The sequence below is a fragment of the Vitis vinifera genome, chromosome 1 (genome assembly GCF_030704535.1).
Source record: "Vitis vinifera cultivar Pinot Noir 40024 chromosome 1, ASM3070453v1".
NCBI lineage: Eukaryota > Viridiplantae > Streptophyta > Magnoliopsida > Vitales > Vitaceae > Vitis > Vitis vinifera.
Genome location: NC_081805.1, coordinates 12,309,716 through 12,330,212, shown reverse-complemented (window position 1 = coordinate 12,330,212; position 20,497 = coordinate 12,309,716). Strand labels below are relative to the sequence as shown.

Sequence of the window (20,497 nt, the reverse complement as noted above, 5' to 3'; positions counted from 1 at the left end):
TTCTTACAATCACTACTAAAAGTATTCTGATGAGTTGTTGGCCAATAAATAAATTGGAGTTAATGGGCTTTTATATATGAATTAGATGTAAACTCGTTGTTGGAAATAAGTTGTAAAAGCTTTAATTGACCACTTAACTAAGCTATTGTGTATTTAATACATTACAAGTAACCATTAGGGAACTGCCCAATTGAGTTATTTTACTCATCCTAGCACACCACCTAAGGACCAAACTTAGGAAGCACCAATACGGCACTTCAAATCTTTCAACTAATGGACCATCTTCACTCTTGCCTTCTTTTGCTCCATTTTTCTTCTTACCTTTTATGCAATTTTATAAGATTCATGAGATTTAACATCAAGGCAGTTGAAATTGCATATATTTGAAAAGTCATTTTAAGTTGAAAAACACTTTAAGATCATTTAGGGTATGTTTGGTTATTGTTTTTGAAAATTGTTCTAGAAATCAATTTTTAAGAATAGTTTTTTGTGTTTTCAGAAAAAAAAAAAAAAAAATTATGTTTGGAACTGAATTCTAAAAAACAGTTTTTGTTCTCAAAAAAAAAATGTTTAAAAGTTATTTTTTTTAAATTAATAAAGTGTTTTCTTCCATTAATTTGATATTATAAATATATAAATAAATTTCATATACATAATTCATTTAAATTGAAAAAAAAATTATTCCATTTTGAAATTTTTACACCAGTTATAATTTTTTTAAACGATGACTTTATAACTATGTGTAAGTATATTAATTTCAATAATTTAAAGAAGAAGAAAGGGTTTGCAGGTGGGGGTGTGGTTGTTGGATGGAGCGCACCTTTGTGGTAACATAAAAAGTAGCTAAGAAAAAAAAAACAAGAAAAACAATTTATTCTTTGAATAATGAAAAAACAATGAAAACATCTTTTTATTATTCTCAAAAAAATGGTTTTTCATAACACAGAAAACACAAAAAACAAAAACACACAGCCCCTTCCCCAAACAAGTTTTTTGTGTTTTTTGTTTTCAATAACAGAAAACAGCTCTTGAAAATAGGAATCAAACAGGCCTTTAGTTTTTCAAAAATTTTGAAATACATACTTCAAAGTGATATTTTCCTTGAAAAATCAATTTAGGTCCATCTAAAATGATGTTAAGAGTGCTTAGGAAAAATTAAATACATGTTATTCTAATTTAGTACATCCACAATATTACATAAATATCTAAAAAATTAGTTTGATAAACCTTCTTCATACACGCAGTGATCTTCTTTGATCTTGATGATATATTTTTATATATATCTTCTTGAATGCCTCTTTGAAAATGTTTCTTGCCTAACATATTCAAATATAACCACTATATTCAAACCTCTTTTTTTTTTAATCATCAAGATGGAAATTAAACAAACCCTGGTCTAACAATCTTGTCTCTTTATGATGATGATAAAATCAAAGTTGTTAAAATGCTCCCCTAAATACATGTTTTTTTATTTAAAAAATATATATTCAACTTTAAGAATTTTGAGGGGTATGTTAAAGGTGCTCAAAAGTAACATAATTAAACAATAGGCAAATCATCAATTTGACAAGAAAACCATCCAAATAGAGATCATTTTACTACTCTTCCTTTTCTAATATTTCAAATCATTTTCCAAGAGAAATTGCTCGAACTTCTATGTTGAACTCTTTAAATTTGTTTTAACCATATAGTATTTTTCAATTTAAATTTGGAAAAAAAAATATTGGAAATAGGACATTTGGTAACACATGCAACTTAAAAAAAAAAATGCAACATAGAAAATGTATAAGATGACATCATTAAAACATGCAAGCATATGAACATTCATTTTCACCTAAGATTTTCATAAATAACATTTTTTTTCTTGATCCAAACCTTGGGTTAACACTTATATCAATTTTATCAAAATGATTTTTTTTTTTTTTGGTATGATTATAATCCAATAATTATTAATTTTGTCTTATCATAAAAATTTTCAATTCAATAAGATACTAAAAGCAAAATCAAACTTCGCTAGTACCAATTTGATCATTTGATAAAAAGTGGTGTTATCTCCACTCATTGGAAGATTCTTTGTTTACTTTTCCTCTTTGATGCGGAGTTTTCTTCACTTTTCATTTGATTCTTCATCTTCCTTTACTTTTCCTTATTTTTTTAGCCAAACATCACCAATATTCTTCTTTGATCCTAGCTTATCACCACTTTGACAATTTCTCAACAAAGAGGATTGGATTGATCCAATATCACAGATGATTTTATTAACTTTGGATATGTCATTTGTAACTAAGAGATACTTCTCCAAAATTTTCCAAAAGTTTTCTTTTTATAAAGCAATTATTATAACTATTGAATTTTTTAATATCAATAAACATGTCATTTAAATGACCCAAGAGAATTAGTCGAGGAACTTTGAAAATTCTCTATGATGCAATTATATGATGACTCAAAATTACTGCAAAAACTTTTATGAATCAAGACAACAACCAAGAGAATATTTCAAATAAAGAAGACATGAATTTACAAAAGTTAATAGCATTAACAATCTACCTTTCTAAGTAGTGTCTAAAATGAACTCTTCTTCCTTTTTTTCTATTGGATTCATATAAAATAAATTTGAGTAACCTTTGGCACTCATCTTTCCTTGGTCCTAAAGAGTTAACATTTCTCTCCTTCAAAATCCAAAATGATTTACAACTAGATGCAATATAAAAGGATTTTCTCAAAGGATAAGTATTACCAATGTGACAATTTCTCTCATTAAAATTGTAAATAGTACCTAGATTACTACTACAAGCATCTTTTACAAAATAGTTTTTATGACACATTTCAATAATGATGCTTGTAACTAAATTCTTTTTTTTCTTTTTTCTTTTTTTTATCAAAAATACATTTTAGACTTGCTAAGATTATATTGAAGGTTTTTTAATCATTTGAAAATTTTGAGATATAAGTGGTTAACCATTTTCATTTTCTTTTTAAAATGATGTTTTTGTCTTGTCAATATAAAAAAAAAAAAATCAAGCCAACTAAGCTCATTTTGAAAAGAATAAATTTTCTTTTTGAGAAAAAACATTTATCAAACAAAAATTTCCAAGATCAACATATAATTCTTGAAAAACATCTTAGGGTTCATTATAATTGGTAGCTAAAATTACAATTTATCACATCTTCATGATCTCACAAAGAAACAAAACACATGTTGAAAACTTCCTTTTGCATTCTTCTTCCCTAAAGTCTTCATTATTTTCACTCAATGTTGTCACAATTCCTTTCTTCGTCTTTTTATTACTTGAGGACTCTTTCTTTGATTGGGTTCTTCTTTATTTGATTGAGATCTTCTCTCTTTGATCTTTTTAAATTAGATGTACTTCATCAACTTATTTGTAATGAGATTAAAGTTTTCATCCTTGTTAGAATAGAACCCTTAAAAACATGAAATGATATAACAAATGTGGATTTATTATTTAATAATATTTTAATTTCACTTTTATCTATTCTTCTTCCATGCATTATACCTTATGAGCATTCTAGCATGACATTTCTTACATTGTACATGACTTAAGTGTTTTAGGAGTTGCATGTAAGATCCAAGTTATGGGTTCCTTGCAAGTAAATAATTCATTTACAATCAATTTATAGACTTAAGCAATTTATTTGAGATTATAGTGTACTACCTCCTAGTTACATGAATTATTGGTACGGTAATCGGGATGAGGTTACCATGGTGAGTGCACTAATGTGTATAGTTAGACATTGTTTAAGACTTACGATGAGTTATGTGGCTCTCTAGATCTATATAACAAAAGCAAACATGCATTTAAAAGACTTAGATTGATTAAATGTGTTTTATTTGTAATTTAGATATTCCCATATTAATTCCAATATGATGAAGAAGTTTCTTAAACATCATAGATCTTGTAAACCTAGTGATCTTCAACCCAATAGGCCTCTTTCTCAGATCTTAACATCAGAAAAGGTGGAGTCTTTTCTAAAGAGGGTGGAGGTTAGGGTTGGAGTTTAAATAACAAGAGCACAAAATGAATTCCTAAACTCTTTAAGGGGTTTCTCTATAGGCTTCTTTATGAGCTTAAGTGACTTAAACCCAACTTGAACTTAGTTAATCTGGCCCACTTGGGCCTTGATGAATTAACTAGCCCTTTTGAACTTTAATTAATTAATTAACCTAGTCTATAAAGATCATTCGTAAGATTTGATGCAACCTATGTTTTTAACAAAATGTTCTTTTGTACCCATATGAATTAGGAACCAAAAAATCCCTTAACGAAAGTGCCGCCGTGGAATATGAATTCAAGCAAGGACCATTTAGACCCGTAGGAAAATATTAGCTCCCTCAAAATCCAATTTTTGAGTTAATTCAATATTCCACTATAGAAAGTCAATTGCACTTCATTATTCTATGATATTAGAACAAGACAAAACTCAAGTTTGTAACCTACTATCCACTACATGTAGACCGCCCCCTCCCCATGTACTAGTTTTTGTAATTTAATGAGGTAAATGCTATCAACCTTTAAATATTGCTTCTCCAATTCTTAAGTTATAAATCCTCCTATTATGTGATCAATTGACATATTTTAGCTCATAAAAAACAAATATCAAATTCCAATTAAGGAATTACTATGACCATAGTTTTCTTGATCACATGTGTAGGAAATCCTGGATTACTATATTCTCTATGCTAGGATCAAGTTAGGTACATGGATTTCTTCCTAGGGCTTTAGATCCTAGCATCAAAAAACAAAAAACACAACTTTTGATTAACAAAGATTTAGATTAAAGGATTAGAAAACATTAACACAAATTTGGATGTTCCCAAATCTTTTCATTTCAATAAAGAATGAGTTTGAAGTCTTTGAAAGTTTCATGCACCCACAATCTTCCATCCCATGACTTCCTCTTGTTCTTTAGCACTCAAACGATGTAGGGTTTAGAGGATGGAGGGTAAGAGTCTTTCTCTCTAAATGGTAGAAGAAGACAAAATCATATAAAACTCTAACGTTTAAGGAATATTTATATGTTTCCTATTGGACTTAAGTGACTTGAACCCATCATGGGCTTGAGTCACTTAATCTAGCTTAAAAAGGGTTTCAATTGATCAATTAGCCCAACAGGACCATCTAATTAATCAATTAACACAATCCAAAGATACTATTCACTAACCTTTTATGCAACCTTGTGAAATTACCAAAACGTTCTTATGCACATAAGTGAACTAAGAGTTGATCTGTCACTCATAAACCATGCCAACAAGGTATATGAGCTCGAGGAAGGACCACTAGGACTCATAAGACAGTATTGACCCTCTTTGAATCTAATTTTAAAGTTGATTCAAAATCCCACTAAAGAGAATCAAATGTACTCTAGTACCTTATGTAAATAACAATGAGACACTAAGTGCTCAGGTTCATAACTTGCTATCCATTGTATACAATCTTCCAATGAATTGGTATCTGTAATCTAACAAGATGAAAGTGTTATTATAGAGTCCTTAAAAGTATGACATGATGTAATAGATTTGGAAATGGTTATTTATTTAATGATATTTTAATTTCACTTTTATCTATCCTCATTCCATGTATTGTATTTTATGAGTATTCTTGTCTAACATTTTTTGCATTGTACATGATTTAGGTACATTACAAGTTGTATGGAAGATCCAAGTCACACGGTTCTTTATAAATAGATGACTTGTTCAAACAGATTCGTAAGTTTAAGTAACTTATTAAAGGTTGTAGTACAACAACTCCTATTTAGAGGGATGACTGGTCTTGGCTATTAGGATGAGTTTCTTATGCATTGGTTGACATTGGAAAAAACCTATAATGAGTCATGATTTAAGGCTATTAAGTAGTCATGACCTCACAAAGTTGCTTCATTATGTTATCTCTCAACTTTGAGAGAATATTGAGTTTGTGTTAAAGTTAATAATGACTTTGACCAATGAGTGAGATTGTAAGTTAATCATATATTCCCTATGAATTGGATTACAGTTTATGAAAGCTGGTAGCAATAAGTATTCTTAATATAGGCACCATGATATTTGTTGGAGTTGAGATAGAGTATCTCCGTAAGTGATCTTAAGGAGATGTGTTCATGGAAACTATGGTTATAATAGTTCCTTAAGTGGAACTTGACATAAACTCTTGGAGAACTAAGACATGTCTGTTGAACACACAATATGAGGATCTATAACTCAAGAATAGTAGAGGTAGTATTGAAAGACTAATAGTTTTCACCTTGTTAGACTACGGACACTAGTTCATGGGGAGACTAGACATAATGGATAGTAGGTCAAGATCCCAAGCACGTGATGTCTCGTTGTTATTTACATATATTGGAGTTCAATTGATTCTCTATAGTGGACTATTGAATCAACTTTAGAAGTAGATTTTGAGGGGGTCAGAACTCCTATGGTTCCTAGTGATCCCTACTTTGAGCTTATATACCTTGTTGGCATTGGTTATTAGGGTTAGATTGGCTCTAGTTTCATTTTTGTGCATAAGGGCATTTTAGTAATTATGCAAGGTTGCATAAGAAGAAGTGAGTAAGATGTCTAGATTGGGCTAATTGATTAATTAGTATGCCTTATTGGGTTAATTAATTAATTATTACCTAATTTAGACTAGATTAAGTGACACAAGTCTATACGAGTTCAAGTCACTTAAACCCAGTTAGGAACCCTATAAATAGCCCTTAGGGGTTAGGGCTTCCATCATTTTTGTGTTCGACCATCCAAAAAGAAGAGAAATTCATAACCTTCACCTTCCTAAACTCCTCATTGTTTGTGTGCTAAGGAATAAGGTTGAGTTGTCAAGCAAAAGATCATAAGTTTACGAGACTTCTAATGACATCGTTTTGATTCTTCAATACTTAGATTTAAGGCTTGAGAACGTATAAACCTAAAGGTTAGTACTTTAACTCTAAAGATCGTTTTTTTGTAAAAATTGGGATTGTTTTTTTTGCTTAGATCGAAGATGTTAACAAAAAACTATCAGACTCTTAAGATTACCTTTACTATTCTTAAGTTTCAATTCCTCCTATAGTATGAGCATATGACACAGTTTAGCTCATATAGAGCTTATGTCAAGTTCCACTTAAGGAACCATTATAACCATAATTTACATGAACATATCGCCTTAGGATCACCCAATGAGACACTCTAGCTTAATCTCATGGGATATCATAGTGTTTCTTTTGAAAATACTTATTACTACCAACTTTCATCAAAATTGACTCAATCTATAGGGAATATTGATCATTTTAGTAGTAACTTTAACTTATAATCTAACTGTGAAGTTAGGATAACACTGGAAATAAACTGGGCCATCATTCAGTCCAGCTTGGACTGCGCCTATAGGTTAAAGTCACTACTAACTTAGCATAAACTTAGTGTTATCTCAAAGTTGAAAGATAACCGATATAGAAATTTAGTGAAGTGATAACTACTTGATAGTCTTATGTCATGACGTACCGCAGGTCCTGTCCAATATGTACCCATACACATTAATGCACTCAACATAAAAAACTCATCCTGATAGTCAAAACCAACTATCCCTCTAATTAGAAGATAATGCACTATAATCTCTAACGGGTTATCTAAGTTTATGAACTAGCTATGAGTAGTCATCTACTTATAAGGAATCCATGATTTGGATCTTCCGTGTAACTCCTAATGCATTCAAGTCATGTACAATACAAAAAATATAGGTAAGAATGTTCAAAAGTTGCAATACATGGAATAAAGATAAATTAAAGTAAACCTGGAACTTTATTAATAAATAATAAATTTTAAATGTGTTATATCATGTTATACTTTTAAGGACTTTATCTTAACAACATGTCCTCGAGATTACCCAAAGGGACACATTGTCTTAAAACCATGAGATATCACGTTGTTTCTACCGAGAACACTTGTTGTCATCTATCTTAATTAATAGTGATACAACCTATAAGGAATATATGATCATCTTAAGTTCCCACTCATTGATCAAAGTCGCTAATTGATCTTAGCATTAACTCAATATTCTGTCAAGGTTGAGAATTCATGTAACATAGTAGCATGGTGAATAATGACTATTTGATATCTAATATCATGATTCACTATAGGTCCACTCTAGCATGTAACCATATACACTAGTGCGTTCACTGTAGGAAAACCATCTAAATGACCAAGACAAGTTTCCAATTATGAGGTAATACATTATAGTCTCTGATGGAGTGTACAAATCTAAGAACCGACTGTGAACTATTTATCATCTTGTAAAGAACTCATGAATTGAATCTTCTTTATAATGCAAGTGATAAGGGCATGAATGATAAGATAAAATTAATGTAAATAAGGATAACAAAGGGAACCAAAATCATAAATAAATAAATTTATTAATGAAACCATATTTTGGTACATCATGGTATGCTTTCAATGTTTCAATCATAACAACCAAGTCCTTAAAGGATTTAACATGCTTGAAGCAAATAATTCCTTAAAGAATTAACATGGCTAGAACAAATAATTCTCAAAGATTAAAATATCTAAAGCAATGATTGAAAATCTTATATCACATTCTTCATCAAATCATGATGATAATATACTTGATTAAATTATGTCATTGTGTAGATTAAAAATGGAAGTTTATAATTGTTGCAATCTTATTGAAACTTTTGAAGAGTTTTCAAGAGTGGTTAATTATCTAATAAAAGATCTTGGAATACCAAAATTTTGTTTAGACTTACAGGTCAAACATACATAGAAACTCTTGAGGCATTTTCATATGGATAAATCACACCCACTTAATTCTCTAATAATCATTTGTTCAGTTAAAGTGAACAAAGATACATTTCATCTCAAATAAGAAAATGAAGAAGTGTTTGGTCCATAAGTATCATATCTTAGTGCAATTAGCACATTGGCATATTGATGTATCTTGTAAATTATACTCATTTTTGTCAATCTAGTAACAAGATATAGTTCTACACCAATGTAAATACATTGGAATAGGATCAAACATGTATTACGATATCTTTATGGAACAAGTTATATGAGTTTATTTTATTCAAAGAGAGTATCATATCAATTGCTTGGATATGTGAATATTATCAAACACCCACAAAATTGATATGGTAATGCAACAATATTATGAAGATCAATCAAGTAAATAATGGTAGTCACTTCTTCAAATCATTTAGACACACTTTCAATTCATGAAGTAAGTCGTGAATACGTCTGGTTAAGGTTAATGATTCAATGTATTCGAAAAGTATTTAAACTACCCTTCATAAAAAAATAATATTACTTGGTTATATGAAGATAATGCTATTTGTATTGCACAAATTAAATGAGGATTTTTAAAAGGTGATAAAATTAAGCATATCTTCCTAGAAAACGGTGAAAGTGATCTTCAGCAAATCCAGTCATATGATACTAACAGATCTATTCATAAAAACGTTACCATCAACTACATTGAAAATGTTAAGATTCAACATTGAAATGTGAAGATTGAGAGACCTATTAATTGAAATATTGAAGAAAGTACAATCATGTCTACATGAAGGGGAGAATATTGACATGAATATTGGTAAAGGTTTTAAAGAGGTAGAGTCCGTTTGACAATAATTCTAGGAAACACTTTTAGCCTAAAACATGCTTTTGAAAAAAATTAGGTATTTGATGAATTTTAGGAAATATTTTTTAAATTTTGAAAAATCACTTATATTATTTTATAGGGAAATATTTTAATAAATGATTTTTTAAAAAGACACTTTTAAAAAAAATTACTTTAAGTAAAAACACTATAAAAAAAAAACCTCTTAAAATGCGATTTATAGTAATTTTAGAAGGTGTTTTTAGTTTTTTTAATGCTTGAAGATGAAATTTTTAAGTGTTAGAAAGACTAGAAGCGCTTTTTAAAATCACCTTGAAAATGACTCTTAGAGTACGTTTGGAAGTGATTGTAAAAAATGTTTCTAGCATTTATAACACTTAAATTATAAAAAATTTCAAGTGTTAAAAAAATTAAAAACGTTTTCTAAAGTCACTACCAAACAAATTTGATAGTAATTTTAGGAAGCGTTTCTAACATTTCTAACACTTAAAAATTTTTATCATTCAAGTATTAAAAATGTTAGAAATGTTTCCTACAATCACTATCAAACACACTCGTAGTCATAATGGTTAAATTATTTGAAAAATATTGTACTTTTTTTTTCCTCAATTATGGTTTCTCTCATTAGGTTTTTATTGGTAAGGTTTTGAGACAATATTCTTATTATCATCGACAAAGAGTATTATAAAGTATGAATATTTATTAAATTATAAAAACTTGTGGATGATCATTCTTTTTTCTAACACTCTATAAAAGAGGAGAATTGTTAATAAAAAATATTATATTTTTCTATGAGGATTTCAATTTATTCTCTTCTAGTTTCTTCTTCTATTTATTATACAAATATTAACAAATTATTTTATTATTTAATATTATTTAGTAATTTTAGTTAGTGATAATTTAAGGTTAATTAATACTCATCTATTTAATAAAAATTTAAATATGAATTTATTTTGGATATTAATATTATTTTTTGATTTCTCTTAACAATAATTTTGTATCAATAAGGATTAATTTATTAATAAATTTTTTTATGAAGTTTACCATATAAATAAAATGAAATCAGTTATATTCTAAGGTAAGATGAGATAATATACGTTTTGAGTACATTTTAAGTATTTTACTGAATTTTTCTTCCTTGATACCATCAATCAACTATGAGCTATTAATGGTCAATACTCGATGTGTTTCATGACCGAAGTAAAAGTTGATTTCAGAAACTTCTAATTCTTAGATACCCCTGTTGGGAGTGTAATTTAGCCTATGCTTTACAAGACAAACAATCACTACAAATATTTTATAAACGACGGGTCAATCGAGACTTCATATTCTACTCAATAAAATCAAATCAGTATGGGAAAACAACAATCTATTGCCGCGCAAGTCACGCCCTGCCTGGCCGTCCAGAAGCCGAGCTTTTCCTCTCTTGTCATTCCCTATCAACTTCAATGGAATTGATCCCTAATTTCCCATGTCTTTTCTCTTCCTCATCATGATGCACTTTCGAAGACCCGTTCCTCACACGGCTTTCGACTGTTGGCATTCGCCTCTTTTCCCTTCTTTTTTTTGTCAAAGCAGACGCTCCCTTCATCCAAAGCCACGTATGTCGGCTGCTTTTTCAGCGTCATGCTTATGGAGTTAGCGGAGAAAGGACATTAGTGACAAAGGCATTTTGGTTTTAACTTTGACCCTTGTGATTTGAAGATTATAAATGTTCTCATTTTCCATCATTATTATTAGGGTATCATGATGTTCCACTAGTTTGAAATGACTCAAGAATCAGCCAAAGTCCGTCCATTTTTTCTCCGGCACTCAATGAAACCATAATGCATTCAGTGCCTTATAAATCATAAGAACCACATATTTAAAGATGGTTTTAAGAGGTAAAGAAAGGATAACATCTTCATGTTTTGTAAGTGGGTGTATGATACCGATATGGATCATGGCATGTATAAGTCAAATCAATAATGAAGCCAAATGGAGATTCCATTTGTTGCGTCATCATACCATATAAGCCTCTAAAGGAGAAAGTAGAGACGTCTACTTAGTGTAGAGAGAAAGTAGTTGTTTAATATCACGCATGCTCGGTTTTGGTGGGCTGCTAACTCGTGTATGTGCATTTTGGTAAGTAGCTCTCGTCACTTTTTTTAAAAGGGGAAGTGCATAATTTAATAGGAGAGTGGCGACGTGAAATTTATTATATTTGGATGAAAGCAAAAATTTTATTTATAATATTTTATGTGACAATTAAAAATAAAACACACATAAATTGAAAAAAAAAATGCATTTGGTACGTGATGGTTCGTACCGTTTGAGGGGGGTGTAAGGCCATCATAAATAATTTAGATTATTTTCACCCCAACTTTGTAGGTTAGTAAGAAATTATGTTTAAATTTTTTTAAATATTTTATTCAATTTGAATTTAATCTAATTAGAATCCATAATTAAGAAAAATAATTGGAGATGTATATATTTTTATATGGTCTTTTTTCTTGAGTCTTTCATGAAAGGGAGAGTATTCATTTTATATAGCGGTCATGCATGTAAAGTAAGTCGATCTTGTATCATCACGAGTTGTTTGCAGGCTTTCTGGCTAAATATTAAAAAGACAACACAGTTTGTCAGAACAACACTATTGACAACTAAGTCATGGACTTGGGTTGACCTAGAAGTAGTGAGTGAGGAGAGTATCTACTCAAGGGTGGTGTCAGACTAACATCTTCTTCTTTCAAGGATGTACGATGACCAGATACTCATTTGCAAGGGTACCTTATTTTTGCATTACCAGTAATGTTAGACCTTATACATCTAACTAAATTTAGTCTTTTGAGTCTTCCATCATATTTAAACTCTTCAACATGTTAATACATCAAAGTTAAAAAAAATAATAACAATTATGATAACAACACCAACATATAAACTATAAGTGAAATACATATTTTTACAAACTTATCTTCATCTAATATTATATTAACATATAAAATATTTAAATAGGTTATATATAATTTATAATATGTCATTTTTCAAGTAATATTCATAATTTTAAAACTTTAATTTCAAAAACACTTTTAGTGCTTAATTCAATCATAACCCTTAACTTACAGTCCTATGAAATTTATCTTAATCAAAGTTGAATTAAAGAGCAAAAAAATTGTAGGAGGATTCAATAAAGGAAGGGAGTGGGAGGCCAGGATGTGGAACAATACTTAAAAATACAAGTGGTGTACGTTTGGTACTAAAATAAGTAGGTGTAAAAAGGCATGGATCCACTATCCACCTACAAAGATAAATACATAAAATATACTAATAATAATAAAAGGAATCAAGTAGGGGTAGCTATATTTGACTGATAAGGTATGATCCCACCTGTAATGAAAGACAGCGACAAAGATGGAGGTCCACACGGTATGGAGCAAGGGTCCATACTCTGAAGTCCAAACCAATGTAGTATGGCACATGCATGGGATAGGAGTCATAGGACCCATACCACATTATCAATAAATGCCCAAGACTATGTGTTATATGCACTTGTGGTATATATTCAACAAGTGGCCTAGTCCACCTCCACACTTATTCGCCCCACCAAATAGTGGGCAGATAGAAGGTGGGATTCCACCATGGTAGGTAATAAAACAGGAATTTCAAACAATTCTAACATTATGCTGATTTGAGACATGGCATTCATTCCTCCATATCTTAGATTTAGAGGGTATCTCATGAAATAAATTCATTGATTGTTCGTTTCTTTTTCTTTTTTGTGTATTATGTGTGATAGTATCCCTTTCTTTAGTTACTTTTGTGACTGTATGAATGATTTTACTAGATTTGTTTTTATGTTTGATTCCTGATAAATATTAAAAACGTTCAAAATTTGTTAAGATTTTTCTATGTTTAATTTCATTATAAAAAATAAAAATAAATAAATATTAATCAAAATAATTTAAAATTTTATATATTTTAAAATTATTTAATTTTTATATAAAAAATAAAAATAAGTTAAATGGATTTAACTAAAACTATAACAAAATTAAAAAAAAAGAACAAAAAAGAAGTAAAAATGTAAAAGATTAGAACCACATCAAGTAATGGAGTTTTTTCTTCAATTTTAATGATAAAAGATAAGAAGATAAAATGTTATGATAATGAATGTTGGATTGGTATGAAACTATTATTAACTGTATTATGAAATATTTTTTTTCATTTAAGATGATAGATGATCAACCTATTTTGATCTAAAAAAGAATTGATGTGTTTTGCTACTCTTGAAAAGTCTAAATACAAGTTTAAGAGTGAATGAAATTGTTAATGGTTAATGATTAGAGTTAATTTCATTAAGACCCTTGAGAATTAGTGTAAATGCATCCCATCATCATTGATTTTAAATTTCATTAATTAACACCTTTATAAATTAGAGTTAATTTCATTAAGACCCTTGAGAATTAGTGTAAATACATCCAATCATCGTTGATTTCAAATTTAATTAATTAACACCTTTATAAATTTATTTCGCTTATAAAATTTATTTTTTTTAGAGAAATTTCAAGTAAAAGTATCTTAAATAAAAATACTTAATAATTTATTAAAAATTAAATTTTATTTTTCAAAAAATAAAATTTATATATAAAATACATTTACAAGGATGTTAATCGATGAAATTTAAAACTTGTGACAACTTAATTTATTTACATAAAACCTCAAGGGGATTGAATGAAACTCACCCGATAAATATAAATTTTTATTTATTTTTATTAATTGTATAGTTTAGATAATAACTTAAAATGAGTTATCCATAGAGCTCTATCTCTTCCAAAGAAATTAAATTAACTTCATCTGTTTCAAAAGAGAGTCAATCTCTTCAAATTACCTCTCTTTAGATAAGAAACTACTATACAATCGTGTTGAAGAATCCGATGATTTATTTTCTAATTTGAATTTTTCAAAATACAAGCACGGTATATTTACAGAACTCTTGCTTTATTTTTCCTCATAATAAAGATTGAGAAAACACGAGCAGCTCCACTCTACAAAATTTTTCAGGTACGAAAGTTTTCTTTGTTTTTTGTTTTAAAATGTTCAGAATGAAATCAAGCTACTTTTAATGGACTCGGACGAGTAGTGTGGCGGGTTCGGTATTTCAGTTGGGGTCTAACAACGTACCCCAACGCAGACCCCACCACCGACCATGTCCCCTTAAAAAATTGAGAAAGCCATTTCGACCGGAAAACAAAGCAAGTAGGTTTCAATCAGCGACTGACGAGTCCCAAGCCCTTCGAAACGTGTCAGACTAGAGCGAATATTAAACAGGGACGGAAATTAAAATGTTCTGAGAAATCCAAGCGCCTCTCAATCACCCATATATTCCATACACGTTGCTTTCTCCCTTACCATTTTCTCCGAATTCGCACCTACGATCACTCCTATTTGCTCCCGGATTTCTATTCATCTTTCCACAAATCCCGCTGTCCTCACAAGTGGAGAGTCCACTCTCTCCAATGAAGTTCTCCATGGAGAACTCCGCTTTATCTTTGCTTGAGATTGAGAAAAACATCTAGGTTGATTGCATTGATGGCCACCAAACAATTTTTTATCCTCAAAAGCCATCTCGGTTTTGATAAAAGCCTTTTCTATCAGTTTGTGTGCAGAACCATGTTCAGCTTCGCTGGTTCTTTCTGGGTTTTGGTCTGCACTTGCACGTGTTGTGTTTTTGGATCCATAATCAGATATTTGTTCAGGTCTGTGTTCTTGATTTGCTGGCCTTTTCATGCTTTCGGTGGCTTGGATTAATGGGTTCTTTGTTTCTTGTTGCTTTCTTTTGTCAATTTTGCAGATTTCGAGTTGAGGACAGTTCGAGAAAGATGGATTTGCTCCGAGAAAGGCAGATTGGTTCGGATTGCTTTGAGAATTCGGAAGCTGATGAGAACAACGGAGAAAGAGAGGGTCCTGTTATTACGGAAACTGCGTCCACTGCCAATACGAGTAAGTATCAGTTCATATGTGGGAAAGATTTCAGGGGCTTCATTGAAGAACCACAGACTATGAGCTTTACTGTCCAAGAATTTTATGCGGCCTCAAATGATGGCTCTATCAGCAATAGCCCAGATCCTAATACTGAAAAAGATATTCGGAAGGTTGATTTGGAAGTGGAGGATGTTAATCATGTAAAAGGAGAAGATTCTGCTGAAAATTTTGGTTGTGAGCTTAATTTAGAGGCAGAGGATATAGATCATGCAAAAGCAGAGGATTCTGCTGAGTGTTTTGGCGGTGGAATTAATTTAGAAGCAGAGGATGTCGATCATTCAAAAGCAGAGGATTCTGCTGAGTGTTTTGGCGGTGGAATTCATTTAGAAGCAGAGAATGTCGATCATTCAAAAGCAGAGGATTCTGCTGAGTGTTTTGGCGGTGGAATTCATTTAGAAGCAGAGAATGTCGATCATTCAAAAGCAGAGGATTCTGCTGAGTGTTTTGGCGGTGGAATTGATTTAGAAGCAGAGGATGTCGATCATTCAAAAGCAGAGGACTCTACTGAATGTATTGGTACTCAGCTCAATCTAGAAGAAGACGATGTTGATCATGCAAAAACAGAGGACTCTGCTGGAAGCTTTAGAGATGAAGAGGCTTTAGAGGAACAAGAACAAGAAGTATTTACACAAGATGAACTTTCCGAGAGGGGATGGACTGGTGGCTCAGAAAATACTTTTCTGGGTAATTGTCATTCCTCCAATGAGGTTTCTGAAAATTACCCTTTTCCTTTAGGTTCAAACCACGATTTGGTTGATTCAGGTGATGGGTTCATAATTCTGGACGATGTGTTTAATTCAGTTAATGATGACCCTTTGTTGGTTGGAGATGTCGGTGAATGGCTGGAGAAATCAACGCTTTTACCAATTGTCACGGAGAAGGCAGGAGTTGTTGATAACGATCCAAGTATGGAAGAAAATCCTTCACATGATACAAATTTTTTGGATCAGGAAGCAGATGTCAAAGATATTGAAGATGAATACTTAGAACTAGAATCTCAATTGCAAAGCTCCAATGACAAAGAACTTTTCTCTGAGAACGATTCCAGAAAAGTCGAGGACAGATATGAAGAGGACATAGACTTGGAAGGGACAAATAAAGTGAATAGTTTAGAAAAATCAGACGAACCCTCCTTGCAGAAGAGTCCATCTTCCTCAGATTCTGACGATGATAGCCTATGGGAGAACTTGTGGGAGCATGGAAATTTGATAGAACAGCTGAAATTGGAATTGAAAAATGTGAGAACCAGGGGGCTTCCCACTATATTAGAAGAATCCGAGTCTCCCAAGATTGTTGATGATCTAAAGCCATTGAAGATTGAAGAAAAATTGGAGCACAAAGATCGAATGGAAGGGATTCAGAAATTCTACCAGCGGTATGCAGATAAAATGCGAAAACTGGATATCCTGAATTACCAAACTGTGCATGCAATCAGTAAGTCCCAAATGCCCTTTTTCTTGTAATTTCGATTTCTTGGCGAGTAAGCATATTACTGCATAAAACTTCTGCATAGTCAAATTACACTCTTCATCTTCAGTAAACATACTTGACTATGCACCCTTCATCTTCAGTAAACACACTATGTACAGAGGATCCACAAAGAGCCCATCATTTCTGTGGTTAGAATTCACTACTATAATAATAGTTGTAGGCCATAATTGACCAGATGGCCGGTTTTTTCCTCCATCTGGTTCATGGATTCTTTAGACTACTAAACCTGCTTTTCTTTACTAATGCTATATGATTGTCTCATATGATCATGCTGAAGGTATTTTTCTTTTCCAAAGAGATCTTTTGTGGGAACCTTATTGAATGGGGGTTCTCCCTCTACTTTATTTTCAGCAACTTTATGTGCATATAAGATTAGCCCATCGGGTTTAGAATGTCACAATTAATTGAAAGTGTGTACCCACCGTCTTTAATGCCATTCCACCTACCCTTTCTTTCTTTCCCTTTTCGCTCCACCAAACATTCAGCGTGCTAGTACCATTGGCAATGTCTTTATTCCACTTTTGATTCCTGCTCGTGGTCAGAAAATGGTACGATAACATCTTTCTTCAATGAAATGCCTTTTCCATAGGGGTACTTGAAGAACATGCAATAAAGTTAACAGTCCAATTGTAGTTTATTTGTTAATCCTGCTTTCTTTTGGCATCATCTCTAGGTTTCCTCCAGTTGAAGGACCCAGTCCAATTAAATTCAAACAAAACACCTTCAGCTTCAGCACTTAAATCTCTGCTCTCACAGAAGACAGCAAAGCTGAGAAGGCTCCAAGATGGCCCAACCCTGAATTTGATTAGAGAATTGAAAAATGATTTGGAAATGATATATGTGGGACAGCTGTGCCTTTCCTGGGAAATGCTCCAGTGGCAATATGGGAAAGCCCTAGAGCTGCAGGAATATGATCCTGATGGTTTTCGCCAATACAGTGAAGTTACCAGTGAATTTCAACAGTTTCAAGTACTTGTGCAAAGATTTATAGAAAATGAGCCATTTCAAGGACCCAGGGTACAGTGCTACGTTAAGAACAGATACCTTATCCATAAGCTTCTTCAAGTTCCAGCAATTAAAGGTAAAAGAGTTTGGGTGAAAAGCCCACAAGTTAGTGTAATAAAATTAAACAGGTTGCAGAGTTTGTAATTGAACTTAATAATTGAATTACAGATGATTGCATCAAGGATAAGAAGGAAATGATAGAGACAGGGCAAGATGCAATTACAATTGCAATGCTAACAGAAGCCATTGAGAAATCTATGCACGTTTTCTGGGATTTTCTTCATGCCGACAAACACGTAAAGGGTCTTCAAGGAAACCAGGTTGATCTCCAAAGTCCTGCAGATGTAGAGCTCCTGATGGATATTCAAACGGGTCTTCATAAGGTATGGTTTTTAAATGACTAGAAAAGACTAATTTTGGTTGTTCTGTTTTGGTTATACTGAGGCATTCATCTTATACTTGCCATTGTCATGCAGAAGGAGAAAAAGCTGAAAGAGCTTTTGAGAAGCAAAAATTGCATAGTGAAGAGGCTTCAAAAGCATAGAGAAGATAGATTAGACCGCTCGCTCTTCTTTGCTAAGGTTGAGTTGAGACTGATTTCGAGAGCGCTTAACATGTCGAGATTGACAACAGATCAACTAGCATGGTGCCAAAAGAAACTAAGCCAAATCAACATTGTTAACCGAAAAATTCATGTAGAACCCTCATTTATGCTCTTCCCGTGATACAAATATGAGAGCTGCCACTGTTTCGCCGTCTTCTAGCTGTAGATCCATGTCCATAAAAGAATAGGAAAGAGAAATAAAAAGGAGCATTATACTGGATTCACTTTTTATTTTATTTTTAAATAATCCATTTCCACCCTATTTTCTTGCTCATTCTCGTAGTTGGCGTTTGAATTGGGCTGTAAATAGAATTTACCGATATAAAGTGGTGGTTTGGTAATTGGGGTTCTGAGGGGCTTCTTCTCTTTGGCATTTAATATTCCATATTGTTAATATTTTTTTTATTAGCACGTGGTTATGTTTAAGTTGTGTTCTGCTGTTGAAGGGCTAAACAGATCTATACATATAAAAACTTAGAATGGAAAATCAAATTTCACTTATACCACATAAATAATGCCAAATCCAACTAGGAAACCACTACTGCTATGGCCTAAGATCATTGATCTTCATATCCATGCTCCTCCATGCTTTACTCTCTAGATTTAACTAGTCAAGGAGTCATTGAGCCACATAGTCTCAGGAGGTGTGAAAGGCAGTTCCCATATTTTTGGTCATGTTGCCACGATATATCTCAATATGTGGAATTCTTAAAGTATTGCCTTGAACGGCTACTCCCATCCAAAACAATATAAGAAAAGAATGATGATCTATCTCAATATGTGAAATTCTTAAAGTATCGGCTTGAATGACTACCTTCATCCAAAACGATATAAGAAAAGACAATTTAAGTATCGTCCTTATGGATTGATTTCTTTATGAGCAATTGTTTACGTAAGAGAGAAATCTAGAGTTATGAATAAATGAAGTTGTTATGAGAATTAATCAAAATCTCAAAAGGATGATGAAAGATTTATGATAATTCACAAGCCAAAGGCTTAACAAAAAATACAATGCAAAGAAACGTTCAAACATGAAGACAATCCAAGGTACAATCCTAGAATAAAAGTCTTTCCTTAACTCTAGATCAAGAGCTTACATCTAAAGACCTAATTCACTCTCATCTCTAGATTCCAATCGTAATTATGAGATATTAAAAACCATAAACAATAATTCATTCATTTTCTATCTTATTTTCAAAATTTCATGTAGATTCATCTTGAGATTCAACCTCAATTTTGCACATAAGTCATTAAATGATGTTTTCTATAAATCAAATAGTGAAATAAGAATTTAGAATTGTCTCAAATATTTAGTTATGTCTAGTTGAAGGGAACTACACATGGAATTATACCTTAGAAATAATCTTTATTCTTAATATCTATGCTCCATATTTTTTGTTTGAATTAAAAAGTCATCAACCACTCATGATAAAGAAAATCAAGTCATATAATATATTTGGTTGCCAAGAAAGTGAAACAAAACGACGAAAAATTGAAATAAAAATGGGAAATTAAAACTTTTATGTCAAGGGTTTAGGATAAAAGTCCCTCTTGGGACTAATTGTAAACCTTTTTATAGTAGTCAAATATACATATGATGACCTCTCATTTGGTCATATATGCCACATGCTAGCGAGGAATATTCTAGAAAAATTGCAAAATTTGGCATAAGATTCAAATTGAAAGCATTTGGTGCCTTCACAATGTAAACCACTCCTTAGTCACTTTTCTTATGTGTTTTAGGCGCAATTCTAACCCC

General features: G+C 31.5%; 1 protein-coding gene across 1 annotated transcript; it reads left to right on the top strand.

Annotated features, from left to right (window-relative positions):
- The first annotated feature begins 14,857 nt into the window (after positions 1–14,857).
- On the top strand, positions 14,858–19,088 carry LOC100263683 (uncharacterized). The gene is made up of 5 exons (XM_002269867.4): positions 14,858–15,352; positions 15,448–17,072; positions 17,803–18,210; positions 18,303–18,517; positions 18,611–19,088. Exons 1-5 carry the CDS (start codon positions 15,186–15,188, stop codon positions 18,857–18,859), a joined length of 2,664 nt encoding a protein of 887 aa, XP_002269903.2. The 5' UTR covers positions 14,858–15,185; the 3' UTR covers positions 18,860–19,088.
- Positions 19,089–20,497: the final 1,409 nt, after the last annotated feature.